The sequence below is a fragment of the Carassius gibelio genome, chromosome B16, assembly GCF_023724105.1.
Source record: "Carassius gibelio isolate Cgi1373 ecotype wild population from Czech Republic chromosome B16, carGib1.2-hapl.c, whole genome shotgun sequence".
Classification (NCBI taxonomy): Eukaryota; Metazoa; Chordata; class Actinopteri; order Cypriniformes; family Cyprinidae; genus Carassius; species Carassius gibelio.
In genome coordinates, this window is record NC_068411.1 from 12,153,608 (window position 1) to 12,177,040 (window position 23,433).

Below are 23,433 nucleotides of genomic sequence, written 5' to 3' on the forward strand. Positions count from 1 at the left end.
TAAAATATTAAATAAAATCAAAACTATCTTTAATCTTCATCTTTGCTGCTCATTCTCTCAACAAACTTCATGAGGTGCATCCTGGGATTTTTTTTTCAACAGTTTATGTTTTGTTACTAAAATTATTGTGCCTAGACACAGTTTACATCTATCCAGCATTTAAGCATTTTATTAAGATTATGAGAAACAAATGAATTTACGAGTGCATACACGATAGAAATGTCATTTTTAAATGAAAATCAATGCAAGAGGAAAGACAGCCTCAGTTGTGGTTGGAATCTGGAATTCTTAAACGGCGCCTTAAATACTTGTTTTAATCACCCTAAAAAAGCTTTCAGCGCGGTGTTGGACTACAGCGAGAGCTTCAGTGCAAACTGTCATCAGATAATGCAAAGTGAAAAGATACAACACAGCTGAGTTCAGCAAGTCCTGCTTGAATTGTAGCAATTTTGATGAGCAGATATTTAACCACATACGTGATGTGGGCTGCTACGGAAAATTCAGTTTTAGGGGACTGTACAAAAATGTCTATTTGAGAGTCATTTCTGAACAATGTCCACAGCCACAAGCCTCACAAACGAACGTCATCTGATACTTTCGGGGTCCTCAGTTTTGTCTGTGTGGGTCTCAGGAGAGAGTAAACCAAAATAGAGTGACTGCTAAAAAGATAAACACGATCTTTAATTCTCCCTCTGTGTTATTTCCGTTTAGGCCAAACACAATGACTCAAATCTGAGGATGTTCAATTCAAAGAGTTTCTGAAAGGGAGACCTTATCTTGCAGTGTTTATATATTTAATGAGATAATCTACACGTTAAACCCTTTATCTGTAGTCGCGTAATCATATCTTTAGTTGTGGTACTAATCATAACAGCCACAAAGTGCATGCAAAGATAAACTAATAATCAATTTATCTGACCATTAAACAATACTGTGGCTTGCCAGGTTTGTGACTGATTACTTATCTGCATTACCTGTCACTGTCTCTATTGTTCATTCATTGTGAGTTTAAGGATTTATATAAAGTTTATATCTATCTATCTATCTATTTATCTATCTATCTATCTATCTATCTATCTATCTATCTATCTATCTATCTATCTATCTATATATATATATATATATATATATATATATATATATATATATATATATATATATATATATAGAAAAGTCCTGTTATATCAAATTGTTTAAAAGACTTAGTTAAGATTCAAATAAAGTACCAAGTTGAATAAAAAAAGGATACTTTCTACATCAATTTCCAATTTGATTATTCAGTTTTTCATGTCAAACCAGATTTTAGACTAAACTAATGTTGTGCCTTAGGCTCAAAGGTGAATTGGAAAAGGAAATGGCATATTTGATGTTGAATGTGTGAAAATCCCTTTTACTAAACTCACTCTCAAAGTGAGAACAGCTAGAGTCACACACCCACGCTGGACCACTTCACACACACACACACACACACACATCCACAAACACAAGTCTACTGTTAAATCTATTCATAAATTACATAAGTTAAAAGCAAATACGAACCAAGTATGAAAAATAGAATTAGAATGAAGCAGTTGCATGGCAAATATATACAAATAAATTAAACTAAATCAATCTTTCCAGCACAATCTTCTTAACAAGACAATCTGCATATTTAAAAACATTTGACATTATAAAAGGCACATACATTCTCTTTAAAAAAATCGATTGTTTTGTTCAGGTAATGCAAAGGTATTTAGAATTTATAAAGAAATTATAAATAAAAGTCCTGATTTCAAAATCAAAGCACATCAGATCTACACTGCTTTCTGAAGTCCACCAAAATCCTGCATATCATCCCACCCAATCCTTCAAGATATCCATGATGTGCATCATCCATCTCTGAAGTCTCGGACGTGTTAATATGGCGGAATGAGTCGCGTACAACTACAAACAACACAGCGAAACTCCGAAAAGGTCAAACAGAGAGCCTGAAAGCAATGGATATATAATCACCGTGTCCTGATCTTGTGTTTGATGAGCAAAACGGAAGAGTAAAATAGACACAAAAGTGTTTCGCAACTTGTAAGTTGCTCTAACCAAAATGAAACCCATTAGTTTCAAAGACACAAGGATGCATCCAATGTAATGTAAACAAACATTTGTCACACACCCACACAAACATCAGTAAAAATACACACTTATTAGGCCAAACACAAGACATAAACGCCTACCTCGCATCATCTTCACAGCATGTGTGAACTGCTGTCTTTCTCTGGTGAAGCTATACGTCAAAATCACTCACTATGGTTGACAGCTCAGTCTCACAGTTAAACTTCTGAACAGATGATGCTGTCGCAGGGTGGGAGATGACAGAGAGATTTAGGTGGTTTTCAGTCGGTAGGTGACAAAGAGAGAGAGCATTTGTGTGTGTTTCTATCCACGAGTGACAAATAGGGAGAGGGTCTGTCCCTTTCAGACTGTAAGGTACACCTCTCTCCGTCGCACACGCATGAAGTCTCTTCTAGAGAACTTTCGTGCTGTTTCTCTGTCCGTCTATAGGTGGACTCTACTTTCTCTTTCTCTTTCCATTCCAGCAGTGTGAGCAGCTCACCTCTGTGGGTTTCTCTTCATTGCATCCTGAATTTCTCACTCCATCCCTCTCATTTTCCATCAGAGCCCCCACAACTAAAAACTCAAAATAGTATCAAACCATCCTGAATAATTTCTGTTCTTCGGATTGTGCTTTTAGGGAAAAAAGGTACAAAAACTGTTACTGGGATGGTTACCTTTCGAAATGTACACCTTTAGCCTTTTTTTGGTTACAATTTATTTTAAGGTGTCCTAATGTAATTATAACAAGGTACAAAATATTAGTACCTAAATGTTACATATTACTGTTTTTTGAAAGGATACTGTGCCTCCTTTCTCTACTTGATTAAAGGACAAAGCAGCATTTAAATGGTAAAGTTGACTTGTTGGCTATTAGCGTTCAGAAAGGATATGATGCTGGTCTGATTGGTGGTAGAGGGTATTGGTGTAAACCAGCTGGTTAAGGTCATCATTTGATATCATTGCTACAGAATACGGCAGAAAGTTGTTATTGCTTGTCATTATGAATCATGTTCCAACCACGCTCTGCGTGTTTTCTAATCCACCTACAGTCACATTCAAATAAAGGTGGTACACTAATATGATATGAAACAAACTCACTTTTTTTCCTTTGAGGGTTTCCTAAAAATTTTATCAAGTTAATTTGACTGAGAAACTTTCTATAGAAGGACCTAAAAAGATCAAATGACCAATTGGACATTGCCACCAAGTTCAAATTTAAATGCAAAAACTAAAATTAAAGGAGATAAGGAAGGAAAGAAAGAGCATAAGACTTACACAATTCACGCTTGTTATCAAACACAAAAGCGGGAAGAGTTTTAAACAGCATCTTTTCACCAAAATACTCTCAGATCTTATCTTCATTCAGATGCACACACCCATGGCTGTGCACACCTGTGCGTGCGTGTCTATGGTAGCTTTGCTCACATTTAAACCTACAGCTTTTGTGGCTGAAGTAAAAATATATGTGGATACAGGTGCATTGTGTTTGTGTGTGTTTGGCAGGTGTAATAATGCACCGCTTTGCTACACTGATACAGGCCCCCCTTCCTATAACCACAATGGAGGGGTTCTCTGATATGCAAAAAACAACATGCAGAGGGGGTTAAACGAGCCACCTTTCATAGCGCGCACACACTAGAAAACTGCTATTGTGCTTGAAAAATACAACATACTTGCACAGCTACACAGAGTGAACAGAAGGAATGGTTGAGATTCTCAGTTGTACTTACTTAGATGAGATTTCTTGTGCACTGGACTTCCTAAAGAAAGGTACAAAACAATAGTTAGTTAGGCAATAAATATGTTTTGTGTAAATATATATGTTCTAAATATATTGAATAAAAACAATATTCAACATACAGTAATCGTGAAGTAGAATGAAATGTAACTAGTAAACACTGCAAATCTCTCTCTGTCTTGAAATTTTGAATAAGGCCTGTCACTATATCAGACTCTATTAAAAAATAGAGTAATTAAATTAGATTTAATTACATTTCAATTTAGATTTAAATTTTTTGTTTATTTAATGTTCATTGCTAAAAATAACAAGTCACACAAATCAGGTTAGACATGTCTCAAATTTGTTTACAGGATAAAAAAATAAATAAAAAAGGTATTCTTTTAATAACATTTTTAGTTTAACCTATTGAAAGTTAAATGGATAGACCACACAAAAATAAAAATTCTCTCATCATTTACTTATACTTTAAATTGTTCCAAACCTTTGAGTTAGTTTCTTCCATGGAACATAAAAAAAATATATTTTTGATTTGGTTGGCAACCAAACTGTTGATGGCCGTATGGAAGAAAAATTACTATGGAATTTCATTGGGGACCAGAAACTTCAAAATATCTTATTTTGTGTTCAGCAAAAGAAAGAAACTATCTCTTTTAATAATTAACATTTTTAAGCACATTTAATAAAACTATCTCTTTTAATAATTAACATTTTTAAGCACATTTAATAAAACTAGGGATTCACGATCATTTTTCATGGCAAATTCCGTAACTGATTTTTTACATGCAAACTGGCCGATTCCGATACCGATTTCCAATAATTATTTTTTTTATCTTTAAGCAACAAACAAGAAAGAAGGAAAGTGTGCATAAACAAGATGTTTATTTGGTATTTAATAGGCCAAACTGGCTTTTGGCTATTGAAAACAATAACCGTAACCATCTGAAATTAACATCAGTATCTGCACAGTAAGTAGCCTACATTCAATACAAACATAAATGGTACAGACATCAGCATTTAGCTTTGGTTTTTGAATTGGTTTGAAACAGAGAACTGGCCTTAAATGAAATGATTAACTGTAACCATGTGTCATTAAAGGCAATAACTGCATAGTTCTACAATCCAAACAACACAATAAACACACATTCAATAAGATGTTTCTTAATCAGCATTCAGTATTTGTTTTAGTTTTTACATTTGGTTTAAAAAAAAAAAGGTATTTACCAGTGAAAATAAATAAAAGTATGCTATGTATAAATACATTATTCCAAAATATTAAAATCAAATAATGTTGGTGCGAATAAAACAAAGATGCAAACAAAGTGTTTCATTTATTCAATTAAAAAAAAATTAGGGTAATGATTCACATCTATATATTTTTACTTGAGCCATTAAATAAATAACTTATTGTCTCAAGTAAAAAAAAAATATACATGTGAATCATTACCCTAAAAATGTTTAATTGGATGAATGAAACACTTTTTTTTCAGTGTGCTACAGCAGGTGATCTTAAAATAAAATTCAGTCTATATAATTTTAAGGTAAAATAAAAATAATCATCCTAATGCAGGACTGACGTTTACTTCTGGCTTTTCAAACGTGTATGCTAGTTCTTCTTTACAAAAAAAAAAAAAAAAACATTTCAGTTTTGTCACAGTTTAGTCACGCGGGTACAGACAGGTACAGTACGCTCGCGCAGCTTTAGAGCACGCAGGAAAGGGAATCTTATTTGTGCGCCAGTACACCAAAGGCTACACTTTCTTGCTATCTGTGCCTCAGACACGAAGCTCTGCATTTCCAGCTGTAAAACTGTAAAAACTGGACACTAACACATGTACACAAACACATATCACATGATGGCTTTTATAGGCATGAAAGCACAAACACTTATCATCATTCACATGTAAAGCCCCCTTTAACCCCCATCTCAGCCCACACACAAGCACAAACAGCAATCTCCGTTGTCTGACGTTTGACCACACTTTGAGAAAGTTCAGATTTGATGCTGTGTTGGCCGTTTCCGATGGGTATTTTTAGCAGTGTGTCTGTCTGAAGACACAGGGCAGGTAAGATAACCATCACTGGGAAGAAGACTTGGCCTCTCTCTCTCTTACTTTCTCTGTCTCTCTCTCACTCCGGCTGTCTCTCTCCCTCTTTGAAGGGCTTTGTGGCTTTTTGAAAAAGTCACTTTTGCTTATGTAGCGGAACACACACAAATAGGTGCCTGGCGACTTGCAGACGCACTCGGAAACAAAGACTCTCAAAGCAGCTATTTCACAACTCCGTCTCACGATTTTCCTAATAGCAAAAAAAAAAAAAAATGACCAATGCTGTTTTCGATATATTTTTTTGGTCAGTAAAATGCTCAGTTCTGTGCATTTTCTCAAATTCAACAACAAAAATGCATGAAATTTTGAGTGTGTTTATGTTTATAGGCATAAGAGAGCAAGGACGTTCATTGTTTGATGGCAGATTGGCACCTGAATGATCAGGGTGAAATAAGGCACCATGGTAACAGATCTAAATGCAGTTGGATAACCCTAAATAAACTACTTATCCATTCATTCTGGCCAACTGGCACAGCTTGACCATGTAGCTATTACAGGACCAGAGACAACGAAATAAATATTTTGTGTGCATGAGTTAATGTCCTTTGAAAACAAACAATCACAGTTATTCAGAACTCACTATCACTACGTGTTAAGCATTCATTAAAATATAATTTTAAAATGTACCTCAGTGATGTATCTGACAATTTATTATTAATTTAAAGCCATCGGCATATCGGAAATACACTCTTAATAATAAAGATGCTTCACGATGCCATAGAAGAACCTTTTTGTCTAAATGGTTCCATAAAAAACCTTTAACATCTGAAGAAGCTTTCTCTTTCACAAATGGTTTTTGTGGCTTAAAGAATGTTCTTCAGATTATAAAAAGAGGTGATTTTTTAAAGAGCCATTACTTTAAATGGTCCTTCTATGGCATCGCTGTGAAGAACCTTTTGAAGCAACTTTATATTTAAGAGTGTAGCATGAAAATGGCCGATACCGATGGTTTATTAATTAACTGCATGGAGACAACAAGTTGCATGACTGGTGCATAATCCAACGCTTTTCTCTGGGCAAATTAATGAAATACTTGCCAAAATAAAATCTTTACAAAATACAGTTTGTCAGACGGCACAGTACGGCTATATGCAAACGTGATGCTGATGCATCAAACGAGTGAAATGCCCGCTTTCAGCTGTAAAATCATCAAAGGTCAGTCGCAATGGCAATGCACCGGCATTAGAGTTTATCCGAGGATCTGTCACGAACAGCCAAGCATTAGGCCTTAAGGTAAAATGAATGGCAGGAGATATGTATCTTTTTATACGCTACATTAAAAGGAATATATAGGCTTATACACAAAATATGTTTCACTTAAATCATTAACATATTAATAAAATGAAAGAAAAAAAAAGTGTTGAGTTTCGGATAACTGAAACATGCTCCGACGTTCATGACGGGATGGCAGAAAGCATTTTTCTTTATTTCACAAAAGCTTTACAGTTTTGAATGATGTTTTGCTTCTATCTGTATGACAAAGACAGAGTAGAGTCCACCTATAGTTGGTGTGACCATAAATAACTGAGTAACAGTTCGGAAGACAATGCAGGAATCGGATCGTTGCCTCACACACACATACAAATTTTTGAAATCACAGCCAGTTAATTATCAAAATAAAATACAGTTAAACAAACATAAAAAGTTACACTGCTCATTTTAAATAGTACATCGTAGGCCTACAGTCGGTGCCATTCAGTGCAGCGCCTCACAGCTGATATAACCTATATGTGAAGTATGATCTTTTACGTTGATAATGCAAGTGAACAACAAATCCTATAGTTTACATATTAAATAATAGGCTAGCATCCAGATACTTCCCAAATATGGAAACATTTGGATTCATGGAGAATGAGAGAGGTAAGCTTAAGTTTAGTTAAGCCTATTAAGTAAATTAATTTGTTTTGGCTTGACGCTTATATTTAGCCTAAATACAACTTTAGAGGATTTATTGAATAGCCTTACTGTGTTTGTAATTTTGCGTTTATTTACCATTATTTTAGCCTACATTATTTCTGAATGTAATAATAAAATGCAATGTACGGCACATTCATTTAAGCTGTTTTTCCCCTCTCAAAACACTTAAAAGAGTAGCGTTTTTTTTTATCTGAGCTGAAACACTTTTTAAAAATCTTGAAAATAAACTCTTTAATGTTTTTATTGCATTGACAGTTTTTTATTTGTTTAATACATTTGGTCTTTGGCAAATCTAGAAAAGATGATGCTGTATTGGCTTTGACTCAAGAATGATTTTTTTTTATTTTTTAGTAAATTAAAAGAAATCAATGCAAATCCTACAGGCTGCTTTATTATTATTATTATTATTATTGCCAAAGAAAAAGTAAAAAAAAAAATAAAATAAAAAAACTATATTAACCAGTATGTTTTTTACTCAAACTGGTTTCATAGAGGAATACAGAAACATTAAAACATCATTCTGCTCAGAGTGAAGCAATCATTTTTTTATATAATTTTTAAGCACTGCTTTATACAACTGACCAATGTCGGTATCGGTAACGGCCAATACTTGTTTGGGGCAGGGCTAAATTATGAAAGACCGGTGTACGGTCTTAAAGTGACATGGCTTTTGCCGTCAATGACCTCGTTTACAAGCACGTTCTTAAGCCGATTATGCTTATTAAGAGGAAAACGCACTTGGTCACTTAAACGCGATAACCCATTTTCTTTAAACGGCATAAGCATAAACCGGTCACAACAGGGTTTTTTTTTTGCCTCTTTTTACCGATTTTGGAAATGCTATAACCCGCTTTCTGTTGCCTTATTGACGTGTGCATGTGTGATAAGTGACAGAAACATATTGTAAGTGCAGATTTAATTGCATCTAGACCGAGCAAACATCTTTTAGTTAAGAAAGAAGGAAATATTTCACAAAAGCAGAATTTTCCATGACTCAGAAAATGAGAAAAATATGTGTTTTCATCTCGTGCACCAGAAATGAAAGTGGTTCAGTCACAATGCTGCATTTATAATTGTATGAGAGAATAATATATGAGCTGTAAGTTTCCCGACATGTTGCAAGCTGTATTTAACATCACAACTGACAAATGTATGGAATACTCTCATTCAGATATGCAAATTATTATATTTTTTACTGTATCTTATGTATAGTAAGTACTAAAAACACTGGGGCATTTACAAATTGATGTTTTATATTCATTTAATCAAATATTTATTTTACATTTCATAATATAAAGCATTGCCAATTCAGCTTTTAATTCATCATAATATCAATATATTTTAAGTAAGTTATTTCTATGTTTTGTTGTAGTGTGTCAGTACTAAATATCAGTTTACATTTCCAAACATTATTTTTGCCATTGATTGTAATAATGCAGTGAGATTTTTCTTTGCCCAAGGAGTCTGACAGCAGCCAGTGCTCCACACAGACATCTGATCTCACCATCATTTAGTCTGTGTGGAATAACATGAAGACACACAAAAACTGAGACAGACTCAATCCAGAAGAACTGTGCCAATGTCTCCAAGACACTTCAAGAAATCGATAAGCAGTATCGGTAAGAGTAGTAATACAGTTAAAACCTTAACGATACCCATCCCTACCTGTCAGGTCACAGTTAGAATATATATAATAAGTAATTTGCTTTCCTACACATTTAATAGGTCTACGAAAAGGGACCATACTAAATTTGTCCAGTTCAACAGTATTTTTTTCCTCTCAAAGTCACATGATTTTGTAATTGCATTTGATCTCTTTGCAGATAAAAACAAGTTAATTATATTTGTTAAGTATAGTACTATATTGAACCAAAACAACAATTTTCTCAAGTAAACATTGCTCTTTAAATCTGTAAATATACTCCAAGTTTTAATGCACAGTAGTGTTGGGCTGTCATGATTCTGCCTTCATGTCCTGACTTTTCTCTAGTCTTGAGGCAGGATCATGACAGACCCGTGTTTTGTGTACTAGCACATGGCCTTGTCTTTGGGCCATGTGCTTGTGTTGTCTCGTTCCCTTGCCCCGCCCCCCTTGTTATCCTAGTCTTGTGGTGTGATTGCCTTATCTGTGCCACCTGTTGTTTCTTAATTAGTTCCCCTATTTAGATCCCCTAGTGTGCTCTGTCTTTTGTCGGTTCATTGTACCTCATATGTGTTCCATTGAGATTGTTCCACACTGTGATTGTTCCTACACGTGAGTGTTTACCTTAACGTGAGTGTTTACCTTAACGTGAGTGTTTACCTTAACGTGAGTGTTTACCTTAACGTGAGTGTTTACCTTAACGTGAGTGTTTACCTTAACGTGAGTGTTTACCTTAACGTGAGTGTTTACCTTAACGTGAGTGTTTACCTTAACGTGAGTGTTTACCTTAACGTGAGTGTTTACCTTAACGTGAGTGTTTACCTTAACGTGAGTGTTTACCTTAACGTGAGTGTTTACCTTACCGTGAGTGTTTGTTTATAGTTAGTATTTAGAGTCCTTGTTTATCTTGTCAGCCCAGTCCTGTTTAGTTATTTAGTCTTTACCTTACTCAGTGTTTTTCCCCCTCGTGGGTTTTGTTTTCCCCTTTTTGTAAATAAACCCTTCGTGTTGAGAATCCTGTCTGCACTTGAGTTCCTCCTTTGCCAAACCCTGACAGAATGAACCGACCCAAAAGGAACTCAGCAGGCAGGAGGACCGCCGAGCTACAACACCTGTTGGAGTTCCGCCAGCAATGCTGGATGTCATCCCCCACCGACAGGAAGGGGGTCACCCTCCCATACTCGCCCGAGGGTGAGTGGATTCTCTGCAATTATGCCCGGCTGTGGGAGAAGTTCTCCCAGGAGGAGCCGCAGGTTTCCCCCTTGAGGTCCCCACCTTCGGCCAAGCTGCCAGCGATCCCTGAGGGTCGTATCCTGGCCGTGGCCGCTCTGGGGGATCAGGCACATCCCTCACCAAGTCCTGAGGCGCCTCCCACACCCGTCAGTTTCCCCAGGAAGCGAGGGAGACGGTTTTCGTGGGAGTCTGCCTCGGAATCGTCGGCATCGGAGTCAGCCCTGCCAGAGACCGAACTCCCCCCAACCCGTCTCTGACCCAGCGGTGACCTCTGCACCACGGCCGAGGAGGAAGAAGGGGTCTTCCGGTCCTGCGACTTTGTCTCTTCCTGCAGCGGTAAGCATGCCCGAGCCAGCAGCAGAGAGCGCTGGCGTGCCCGAGCCAGCAGCAGAGAGCGCTGGCGTGCCCGAGCCAGCAGCGGAGACCCTTGACCCCGAGCCAGCGACTAGGAGAACTCTTACCAAGTCCGCAGTCGTGAGGGCGAAGGAGAGAGCCGCGGCCGACTCTGCAGCTGAAGCATTGCTTCAGTCTGTTTTATCTCGTAAGGAGATGCCCGTTGTGATTGCTGCCAGAACTTTGTCTGATTATTTGTCTCCTCTTGTCCAGATCCTTCAAGTCCCTACCAGTCCTGTCTTGTCCCCAGACCCTGTCCCCAGAGATCCCGAGCCAGCCGAAGTTAACGCAGTTCCTGACCCAGTTTCTGTCCCCACTGATGTTGTCCCGTGTCCCGCTGATGTTATGTGTCCTGTTGATGTTGTCCCGTTGCTGTCTCCCCGTGTCCAGTAGATGTTGTCGAGTGTCCAGTTGTCTCCCCGTGTCCTGTTGTCCCCCCGTGTCCAGTAAATGTTGTTGTCTCCCCGTGTCCAGTAGATGTCGTCGAGTGTCCAGCTGTCTCCCGTGTCCAGTAGATGTCGTCGAGTGTCCAGCTGTCTCCCCGTGTCCAGTAAATGTCGTCCCATGTCCTGCGTCTGCCCTTGTCATGTCCCCTGTCAGTTGTTCTGTGACCACTCCCCGCCCTAGACCACCCAGACCGGCCCGAACCCCCCGTCGTCAGCCTTCGTCCCGTCCTTCTAAGACTCCTGTCCCACCCTCCCACCCTGAGCCTTCCCCCATGAGCTTTGTGGTCCCGCCTCCTCCCCTCCCCTTCCCTGTTTGTTTTTTTTGATTTGCCACCCTAATCCTGTCGTAGTGTTTTCATGTTTGCATTTGTTGTTATTTGTCATGTCTTGTTGGTTTTTGTCTCTGTCCCAGTCTGTCTTGTCCCGCGTTTGATGTTCCCTTGAGGAGCGTCTGGAAGCCGCTCCTTAAGGGAGGGGTTCTGTCATGATTCTGCCTTCATGTCCTGACTTTTCTCTAGTCTTGAGGCAGGATCATGACAGACCCGTGTTTTGTGTACTAGCACATGGCCTTGTCTTTGGGCCATGTGCTTGTGTTGTCTCGTTCCCTTGCCCCGCCCCCCTTGTTATCCTAGTCTTGTGGTGTGATTGCCTTATCTGTGCCACTTGTTGTTTCTTAATTAGTTCCCCTATTTAGATCCCCTAGTGTGCTCTGTCTTTTGTCGGTTCATTGTACCTCATATGTGTTCCACATTGTGATTGTTCCTACATGTGAGTGTTTACCTTACCGTGAGTGTTTGTTTATAGTCAGAGATGTATAGTAACGAAGTAGAACTACTTCACTACTGTACTTAAGTACTAAAAGGCGGTATCTGTACTTTACTAGAGTATTATTTTTTTTCTCCTACTTCCACTTTTACTTCGGTACATATTTTCGCTGAGTTTAATACTTTTACTCCGATTTTTTTTTTTTGTGCTGCATTATTACTCGTTACAATCATAATAATGTTATGAATCATTCCATTACAAACCACTGCCAGAACTGTAGATGGCAGGTTTGATGAAGCTGGCACATCATTGAGCGAATCAAGCGAGACTGCGCGTGCTGACTGAACTGCTGTGAAGAGAGAGATGAACACCGAGCCGAGCCAGATAATGACTCGTTCACGAGTCAAGAACCGGTTGCATCGGTTTTTGGATGACCAGTAACGTTAGTTCTTTCTGACAGTTCGATTTAATAAACCAGTTGAAAAAAACAGTTCACCGATTCTTTTGCGCTCAATGCAATGGCGTCATTGGCGTTGACTGCACCTGGGCTCATAACATTAACACAGAATTAGTTCAGAATCAATCACCAAAAGAATCAGTTCGTTTCAGACGCTCTGTGTGTCGGTTTGCTTCACGCTAAATCACACATGCGCAGTATCATCAGCTCCTCGGTTCACGAATCGTTCACGAAGTTCTCTCTTCACATCAGTTCAGTCAGTGTACTGTTTGAGTCAATGAATAACTCCGGGATATTGGTTTGTTTTAACTCCGAGGGAGTGTCAGACACATTAAACAAGTTAACAGCTTAATTCATCTGTGGATTAATGCGTATTGGAGATGCGAACTGTTTAAAACGATTCAGTTCGATTTGGTGGACTGTTTCAAAAAGATCCGGTTACATCAAATGATTCGTTCGCGAACCAGATATCACAAACTGCTTTGTTTTTAACTGTCTTATAACAGACATGGAAGAGAAGACAATGCTGAATAAAGTCGTAGTTTTTGCTATTTTTGGACCAAAATGTATTTTCGATGCTTCAAAAAATTCTAAATGACCCTCTGATGTCTTACGGGTTTGAAACAACATGAGGGTAAGTTATTAATGACATCATTTTGCAAACTGGGCTAACTAACCCTAGTAACAGTTTTTTGTTTACAAGAAGTTACAGTCAAAGGAATTGTGATTTGTCCTTTAGGTTAATCATTTGAAATAGTAAAAACAATTACTATTTTGAACAAAAATGTTCAAACTTTTGACTACTTTCTTTAATAACTACATAACACAATACTTCTACTTTTACTTTCAGTACTTTAGTAAATTTTAAAATAGACTACTTGCAATACTTAAGTACAAAAAATGTTGAATACTTTAGTACTTCTACTTAAGTGTGGTGCTTAAAGAGCACTTCTACTTCTACTCAAGTCACTTTTTTTTGATAGAGCACTTGTACTTTTACTCAAGTATGGGTCTCTAGTACTTTATACATCTCTGTTTATAATTAGTATTTAGAGTCCTTGTTTATCTTGTCAGCCCAGTCCTGTTTAGTTATTTAGTCTTTACCTTACTCAGTGTTTTCCCCCTCGTGGGTTTTGTTTTCCCCTTTTTGTAAATAAACCCTTCGTGTTGAGAATCCTGTCTGCACTTGAGTTCCTCCTTTGCCAAACCCTGACATGGGCGATATGGTCATTTTTCAAATTGTCATATCATCAGTCCGTGAGATCGACGATACACGATATTATCGTGCATGGGTGGAGCCAGAGAGGGACTCCGTTCTTGTCTGATGTGTCAGATGGGTGAGAGAGAGCCTATGGAATCAATAATCGAAAAAATATACTTTAAAACATACTGATTTAACTAACGTTAAATATAAAAATAGTGTATTTAAAAGAATTAGTTCATGTATAGTCAGACACAACTGTCATATCTGCGCACGGAAGTTATCAGTCTAAATGCTCATATTATGCTAATATTGGACATAAATGAACATGTTAAATATAAAGGATTCAAAACAGGTAAGTTCATATATTTGGAGTAAAGTTGAATTGAACTGATGCATCGGTCATACAGAGCTCTGGACCGCATGCCTCATGACGAGCTCGACGCATCACCACAGAAACCAGAATGAGATGCATTCTAACATAACTGGGGCATTAAACTAAATAAGTGATGTCAAAACTATGTATTGTGCATGCATCACATTATAGTGCAGAGTGCATGAAAATAATAACAAGGGGGCAGAGCGAACTTACCATCCATAGTGGTTCTCACGAAGTCCTTCTACGTCATCACCACATAGTGTGCATTATAAGTTAAGTGATCAGTCTTTAAGAGAAGGACTACGTGAGAACCACTATGGATGATAAGTTCACTCTGCCACCCTGTTATTATTTTGTCTTTATTTGTAATGCCAAGAAAGGTGTGGGACACCAACTCCTTGTTTTTTATCTCTTTCATTTCTTAACTAATTATCCAAGTCAAAGTGTTACAACTTCACTGAATACAGGCTCTAATCCTCTATTGCGCATGCTGAAGTGAAATAGCTGGGCAGTTTGATAGCCGAATTATAATAGGCCACCTAATAAAAATAATAATAGTTATTATTATAATCTAATACATTAATAGGAGAATGAGCCTAATATCTTCTTGATTATCGTATGAAATCTGAAGAAGAAATCTAAATGTCAATATCTCTGACTATCATCGATACATGATTCTATCGCTATCAGCACAACCCTAATACACAGATCTATTTTGACATGTCAGAATTGTTGTCCCATTCATTGCTACGATGATCAGTGTGTCACACAGGATTTGCACGCATGCAATACTAGTCGTTGAACTCGAGCAGAACAAAAACGTCCACTTTGATAGGTATGAAATGGATTCTTAACTAAACACATCTGATTGGCGACTGTATTCATGCTCTTGACATTAATGTCTGTGATGTTTGAAAGCAGCAGCTACTGTTACATTTTTTTTAGTTTCAGTATCAACTTGGTACTTTCAACAACACTAGCCCTGGCAAAAGATTCCCATCAAACTTTAGAATAATTAAAGAAATTCCAGTGTCAACCTCTCAAGGCTTTCCCAAAGAGTAAATGGCCGGAAACAATGAAATGGTCACACAAAACGAATGTGTATGTCCATGCACTTGTACAGATGTTTTCTTAAACTTTCACATGAAGCACAGGTTGTGGTAATCTACTCAACCACCTGGATGATGCAATGGCACCGTAAATGCCCTAGAAAAGGCAGAGTGTCCCCATTACTATTAGTACCCACATAGACCGCAGAGACCTTGCTCACTTCTCTAAAGTCTCTTCTTCTGCGACCTGTATCTATGATGTGTCCAAGCCTCTTATGACATGAATCTGTATAGTATGAACCAAATTAAGGCACAAGTACCTTGATCATCGTTGTTTGTCACCACAGCTGATCATCATTCATTTTGTTTATAGTGCATCTTACTTAAGTGTAATAAATAGTATAGCAATGCTGAAACATGAGGTCGTCCTAAGTCTAATGACTTAACAGACTGAAAAAGACAAGAAAATATTTTTTTTTAAAAGTACAGTGAGGAGCCGGTGTGCATTCAGGGAAGTTCTATAAGGAGCAACTTTAAGCATACTGTATTTTTGAGCAGCTCTGAAAACTGCCAGCTCTCTGGGCAGCAAAACAAGAAGTCAACTATCCAGGTACTAACCAGGCTTAACCCTGCTTAGCTTCAGTGGGTAACTAGGCAAGGAACATGAACTGCAGGTGTCCTCTGTTTTTGAGGTGTCTGAAGTGTCTGAGGAGCCCTGTGGCTAAACAAGGGAAATCAACAAGTCAACAACATCTTATAACAATGAAAAACTGACCCATCCTGAAAGACTAACTTCTAAAAAGTGCTTTGAACTCATCTAGCTGTGAATGAAGATGAATCTACTGTACATAAATAGCTTGTAAAGATACAACACAGAGCATCAAAGTTATTTCAGTTTTCATCTGAAAACCATTGACATTATCATGAGTCTCAAGATTAGCCTCATCTATGTAGATTCATAAACCGCTAAAAGGTAAAACATGCCATATTGTCGTTGAGTGTTTCAATACTCCGTGGTTTCCATCTCTTTCTCTGTTCTGTTCTTTCTCACTCCCACCTGTATAAAATCTCCCCCGTGTTTTGTCAAATGTCACACTCTGCCTTCGTAAACACCGTATTCACAAATCATCTTGGGTAGAAACTGTGAAAAAGTGTTGCAATGTGTGTGAGAGAGGTTTGTGTGTGTGAAAGCAGGTAATCTGTGTGGTGGGGTTGTGGGGGTATAAGCTTTTGGATCTCAAATTAGCCAATCGGCTTCTGAAAATAGATCAGGAATCCAAAGACACTCACTAAACACTAATCTTTCCTTTAAACCAGATTATGTCCATTCTTACCACACACAGAAGTATTTCTGGCAAGGTGATATGAGTGTAAATTAGAGAGAATCAGAGAATCAGAGAGAAAAAGCAAAATAAATAGTGAAAGAAAACACTGACGTAATAACACAGATATATCTAAGCGGTAAACATTGGAAGAGTCTGAACAAGATTTCTGCATTCAGGAGTGGAAAATTGTGGATGTGATATAAAAAACTAATGGACTACAGGTGGTTTAACCCTCAGTGATAACGTTTACACACACAGCCAAATTCTGCTCATGAAAGCAGACTACTTTGCTTTTTCATCAGACTCACTACAATTAAAACATTAAGAAAATTTCCAGAGACCAATTGATTATTTGATGACTCTACTGTGTAAAAAAGATAGATATGAAAATAAAATAAAATGAAAGAGATGCAAAATACATCTGGTGATGTACATTTACCAGCAGGGTTCACAGTGTTAAGGTTAGGAATAGAACCAAGAATTTTACAACCACATGCTGTAGAATATTTTTAAGCTCCATAAAGAAATGAAAATTCTATTATCATTTACTCACCCTCATGACATTCTAAACGTGTGACTTCACATCCTCTGTGGAGCATAACAGAAGATATTTTGAAGAATGCTGGAAAAAATACAGTTTTGGTTCCCACTGTACGCAAAAAAAACCCCACTGAGACGTTTCTCAAAATATCTTCTTTCCACAAAAACAAAAAAGTCATGCAGGTTTGGAATGACGTTGTGCTGAGTAAATGATGACAGAATGTTCCTTTTCATGAAAACTATCCCTTATTTAGGAGATTGTTTAGATGCTACTTTGTAGCTTCTTCAGACCACCATATTTGTTCTACATATCATCCATTTTTAGGAGAAAAATAAATGCAACCTTTAAAGGAATGCCAGTTATATGGGGTTAATTACCAAAGATATAAAATTCAACAATAATTTTCAAACAAATTGTTATTTGGAGGTAAAGTTGTTTAGAATTTAACAGTGAGAAATCTGTTCTAGATGAATAAACCCCAGGTTATGCATTGCAGATATAAATCCTTTGGCTGGATTTGGCATAATCCTTTGGCATATTTTAGAGCACAGTGTGGGAAATTCTGTCATGTTTAGCAGTTTTAAATTGTTGGAGTTAAAAACTGGATATAACCTGGCGATTCTGTCACAATAATCTCATGTTAACACATAATGTAAGTAATGTTTATTAATGTAATTCCAAATTCTTGTCACATATCGTTCCATTGTAGATGCATTTATTTCCTTCACTGAAGAAAGAACAGTAACTACTGTCTTAATCCATAGACTTGTACTGAACCTGGAACATTATTTTAAAGAACCCAGGAGGTCTTTACCTATATTGTGAAGAAGCTGCAATAAATCTCCAATGAGCATTTAACCAATTTAAGAACAAAAAAATGTTTTTGGATAAGAGGCTTGAAAGAAACTTTGATTTTAAAAGTGTAAGGGTCTGTTGCTGAAAATATAATGATGCTGATAAGCACTAGCATGTGCACAGGTGAACACAGGTATGAGATGTTGACTCAGAATGGGAAAGTTAAGTTTATGATATACACAAGAGATGTGAGGTTCAAATACACAGGTGCAAGTGGGAGCTCATCAAAGAACAGAAGCAGACAGATCAGAACAGAAAGTGAACACGGAGGAGTTCAAAACAGAGGGAAAGTGTGTTTAGATGATACAGTGAGAAGAGCAGAAAAGGAGTGTCAGATAAGGGAAGTGTGAGAATAAATGGGGATAAATGTGTTTAGAAAGAGGGCTGTATGAAGAGAGAGTGACGGCGATAAGACAGAACAGAGATGCATTGCAAGAAGGCGGGAGGTTATGACACAGGGCTTATACTTTCTTAATATATGGATTATATGCGTTTCTGTTTGTTACAAATTAGTGTTGTCAAAAGACCCGGTACTTCGGTACCAAGTCGGTACAAAACAAATGTAAATGTGACGGTACCAGGTTTCTTTAAGTACCGGTAGTACCGAGTAGGGGTGTTCCGATCACGATCGGCCGATCGTTATGCGCATCTCATCAGTAAAGCCGGTTCTCTAATCAGTGGTTAATTCCATCAGGTGTGTGATTTCACATAGAGCAGCTGTTACTACACAGAGCCGTTGTTAATAGAGAAGATGCGCAAATCACGTTAATTTTCAGCATTTATTGGCGCATCTTCTCAGTTAACAACGGCTCTGTGTAGTAACAGCTGCTCTATGTGAAATCACGCACCTGATGGAATTAACCGCTGATTAGAAAACCGGCTTTACTGACGAGATGCGCATTAACAATCGGCCGATCGTGATCGGAGCACCCCTAGTACCGAGGTACCGTTCAAACCCGGTTCATGACGCATACAGCGCTATGATTTCCGCGAAGCAGAAAACGAGGACGGAATCTCAAAATCAATTCATGAAAATGAAACTATGAAAATATGGAAAGTCACGGAATTTGTCAAAGTTAGCATAAATCAAATCATATCTCCATATGGACCAATATCGGTAAATGTAAAGCCACAAAAGTTGTTTGAAATATGTATCCTGCATGTTCTGTGCATCTCTGTGTGAACGATCGAATGGCAGAGACATGCGGGTTTGTTTACTACATAGACTGAAGCGCGTGACGCTTGCATTAATTGGCTGGCGTTCATCTATTACCGTCCCTGTTTTCATTTCAGCAAATCAGTTTGACTGAACGCATACAACGTGATTAATATTCATGAACCCAACAGCTCATCAATCCATAGTGCATTGTATATTGTTAGTATGGTAGTAGAATTAGTCGCAGTATTATCTTTTAATAACCCTCAATGACCAAAAATATCTTAAGCATCACCACCAGTCTTAAGTTCAGGTAAAATGACAAATATGCATTCATTAAAAGTTCATTTTTACATAAAGGCATTGTGCTACTAAATATTACTATTATTTAGTAAAATGTATGTGATACTGCTACTACTGTTGAAAAAATTAATAAAACTTATTTTTTTAAAGAAATAAATCACAAAATATTTCTTCCATGTTTTAATTTTAATATCAAATCTCCTTTATTTACCAAAAATAAAATGTGTTTAAATTTCATAAATTAAAAGACAAATTAAATTTGGGTGAAATTTGTTTGCTGTTTTTCATAATTATATAACTTGTAGAAAAACTTTAAACACAATTGTAAATAAGTATAAAGAATGGCATTGGTTTTAGTTTTAGTGATAAAAAGTTTTTTTAATTTTAATATAAAAATTTTTTAATTAGAATATTCTTGTGTTTTGCTTTGGTACCGAATTGGTACCGAGAACTGTGGATTTTCACTGGTATCGGTACCGAATACTGAAATTTTGGTACCATGAGAACACTAGTTACAATGTATAAGAAGTCATACGTGTACTGTTTTTGTAAGTATTGTTTGAAAAGACAATTTAAAAAAAAAAAACATTACAAATACTGTTATATGAAATACAACTCTGAGCAAACTAAACTTGCAAAATTCAATATATTAAAGTGCAACAACCTTTCATGCATTTAGACTAAATAATGACATCAAAAACAACTGAAATTGTTTTAAATTGAATTAAATAATCCACGTTCTATGTAAAGTTTTGCCTGAACACATATTGCATAAAAAAGGGTTAATGGTTAACAGAATAAGGTCACTGAACAAACTGATCTCAGCGAAAAAATGCCGTAAGAGTGAAATAGCCAAGAGTTCAACTTCAGATAACCCAATACACCAGTTTCCAATTAAAGCAATACTCTTTCAGTTGAATAAGACCCTAAAGAGACCTATTGGGTTGCAAGATCCTAATAAGACACCCTTGAGGGAATTTCATTTCAGTAACTAAAGTATAGTCTTATCTCTGTGCTACTTGGTCAATGGGTATCACTTTCCATTCTCTTTTTTTTCCTTTTATTTCCCTGACTTTTTGTTCCTTCCCTGTCTCTGAGAAACAATCAGCCACACAATTAATAACATCCACATATATTATGGAGATATAGCCTAACTTAAATATAATTACAAAAAATGTGCTCACTTTTATGTACTTTACAAATATATGTATATATATATATATATATATATATATATATATATATATATATATATATATATATATATATATATATATATATATATATATATATATATATATTTGTATGTATGATGTATGTGTATATTAGGGCTGGTAATTTAATGCATTAATAAGATTAATTTTGGAGAAAAATAAAGCATTAAAAGTATTAACGCATTTATTGCACTTGCCCTGTCTCAAACCTATGTGCCATTTCATACAGTCGATTGATGACTAATATGAGGCAGAGCCACAACTAACTGTGTGATGGAGCCTAGAGAATGTCCCTACAATACAAGATATGGGACAAAACACCCGTTTGAGATTGTATCTCATATTTACATCACATAGTTAAGAAAAATCACACGAGAAGTGGGCTATGTGCAATATCACACGAGTGCAAATGTAATGCTCCTCTTATACAACAGTTCATTAAGAAGTTAATATTACATTTGACTTGAAGGTGTATTTAAAGGGATAGTTCACCCCAAAATAAAATCTGTCAATATTTACTCACTCTCATAAGGGTGAGTAAATGATGACAGAATTTTAATTCTTTAGTGGACACCTTAAAATGCCACCGAACCAACTAGGACTCATCATTTGGACTTAACTGTTAAGTGTGTGTCGGATTCAGGATGGTCCCAACCTGATTGCCCCCTCTCCCTCACACACTTTCCCCTCACTTCTCCTGCATGTATCACCCCTCCCTCCACCCCTCTCTCCATCTCCCGCTCACATGCACCCTGCCGGAAAGTAGAAGAAAAGAAGAGGGTCTTACTGAGGGTTCAAGAGCCGATACATCCCATGGTTTATTCACAAAGGCCCTGGGTACAAGCAAGGAAGTGCTAACCTTTCACTATACATTCTCTCATATCTTTCTCTTTTCTGGCTGCTGATTCTCTCCATTTATGTTGTTCCCTCCCTCTCTTTCTCTCTCTCTCTCTCTCTCTCTCTCTCACTCTCCCTCCATCTCTTTCTCTATTGCTGTGTTTCCTCCGAAATTACCTGGAACATTTGTACCAGGAACTTTTTTCCCCAGGAACTTTTTTCCCCCCAGACCTGTTGCTTTATGTGTTTCCACCACGGTGTAAAGTACCGGGAAGATTAGGCAAATAGACTGGTGACGTAGGTCTGCCTTATTTCTCAATACTATAGTACGCTGATTTTGGACGTGCATCCTCGGTAGTTCAGACTTTGCGCATTCGACTCGGGAGTGTGATGTCACGATGATGCAAATCTGGTAAATCTGCAAACAGCAGCATACTTGATAACATCAGGCAGCTTACCTCGGCTACTGCTATTTTCCTCACTGTACATTAACAATAAAACTAAATAGGATATCAAATACCACTACCTCCTTTCATTTTCATTTAAACATAATAACAGCTGCAGAAATGTTCAGGGATATGTGTATATATACCGCCATTACAATGAAACAAAATATTATATAAATTTGCCTTTTTTATTTTCATTTTAACATATAGATTAATTGAATACAGACCAAAGATAACCTGTTAGATTTACCCAAAACAAATGATATCTTATGTTTAACCACTAAAGAGACATCAGAGCCAGCATCTCCGAGATCGGCGAATTTTTTTTTTAAATAGTCTTTTTCAATAAACCACAGATTTGAGTTTTAAACAACTGCCGCGTTTCCACCGCAGGAACTTTACCCAGGAACTAGGGACTTTGGCCTGGTACTCGATGTATTTCCACTGCAGGAACCAGGAAATAAATAAAGTTCCGGGTAAAAAAATGCCCCTCAGAAAGTCCCTGCTGGCAAGGTGGTACTTAAGTAAGTAAGTTCCGGAACTTTCGGGGGCGGGACTTGGGCGCTAAACATCCTGATTGGTTGAGTTCACGCAGCATTGGTTGAGCTCCTGTGGTTGAAACAGGGCATATCTATCCTGCTCCCTCTCTTTCTCTGTGCAGTCAGGGTGTCTTACCTCTTAGCCTACGAGTCAGTGTGTTAGAAATAAGCTCTTATCATAACACTGATTTAGTTATATTCAGGGGCGATTCTAGGATTTTTTCAACTGGGGGGCACAAGAGGGGCCACGATTAATACAGAGGGGCCAATCTTGTGTTGTTTGAACTGTATATCCAAATCATTTCAAGAGTTCAGTAACCTTTAAAATCAGTAATAAACAGTGATACCCTATTATATTTTAATAGCAGTTATTCACTGCTCTAAATAAAAAAAAAATCAAATACAATTTGTATTAACTTTTCACTTTACAAAAGTGAAAGAAAAACTGTAATAAATAAAATAATCCAATGTATGAATAGTGTACAACTCACAAATAATAATAATATAATTTATTTATAATAGCCTTATATAATATATATATATAATAGCCTTATTTATATAAATGCAGAATAACATTAATAAATACACAATTAATTAATTAATATAACTAATATAAATTTAATATAATTTCATAATGTTTTTGTTTATTATCCACATCCCATTCAATTTGCATAGCAGCAGTTGCAGTAAATTTGCATTGATGAATAAACAAAATCTACTTATGTCAAGGCTAATTAATCTTGAGCATATTGATTTAAAAATATCATATATCCATACTTTGTTAGAAAGCTACTTGTT

The 23,433-nt window shown here is 36.9% G+C and overlaps 1 protein-coding gene across 6 annotated transcripts in view; it reads right to left on the reverse strand.

Annotated features, from left to right (window-relative positions):
* Positions 1–23,433, reverse strand: part of LOC127974456 (nuclear receptor ROR-alpha B) — a 51,432-nt gene that overhangs the window by 21,999 nt on the left and 6,000 nt on the right. For 4 of the 6 annotated variants that reach the window (XM_052577701.1, XM_052577702.1, XM_052577706.1 and 1 more), the window contains exon 2: positions 3,822–3,851. The exons of 1 other annotated variant lie outside the window; for it this stretch is intronic. In XM_052577701.1, coding sequence (XP_052433661.1) covers positions 3,822–3,851 — 30 coding nt within the window. Of the gene's footprint in view, positions 1–2,210; positions 2,475–3,821; positions 3,852–23,433 lie in introns of those variants that run through there. One more of the 6 variants, XM_052577705.1, reaches the window with a different exon arrangement.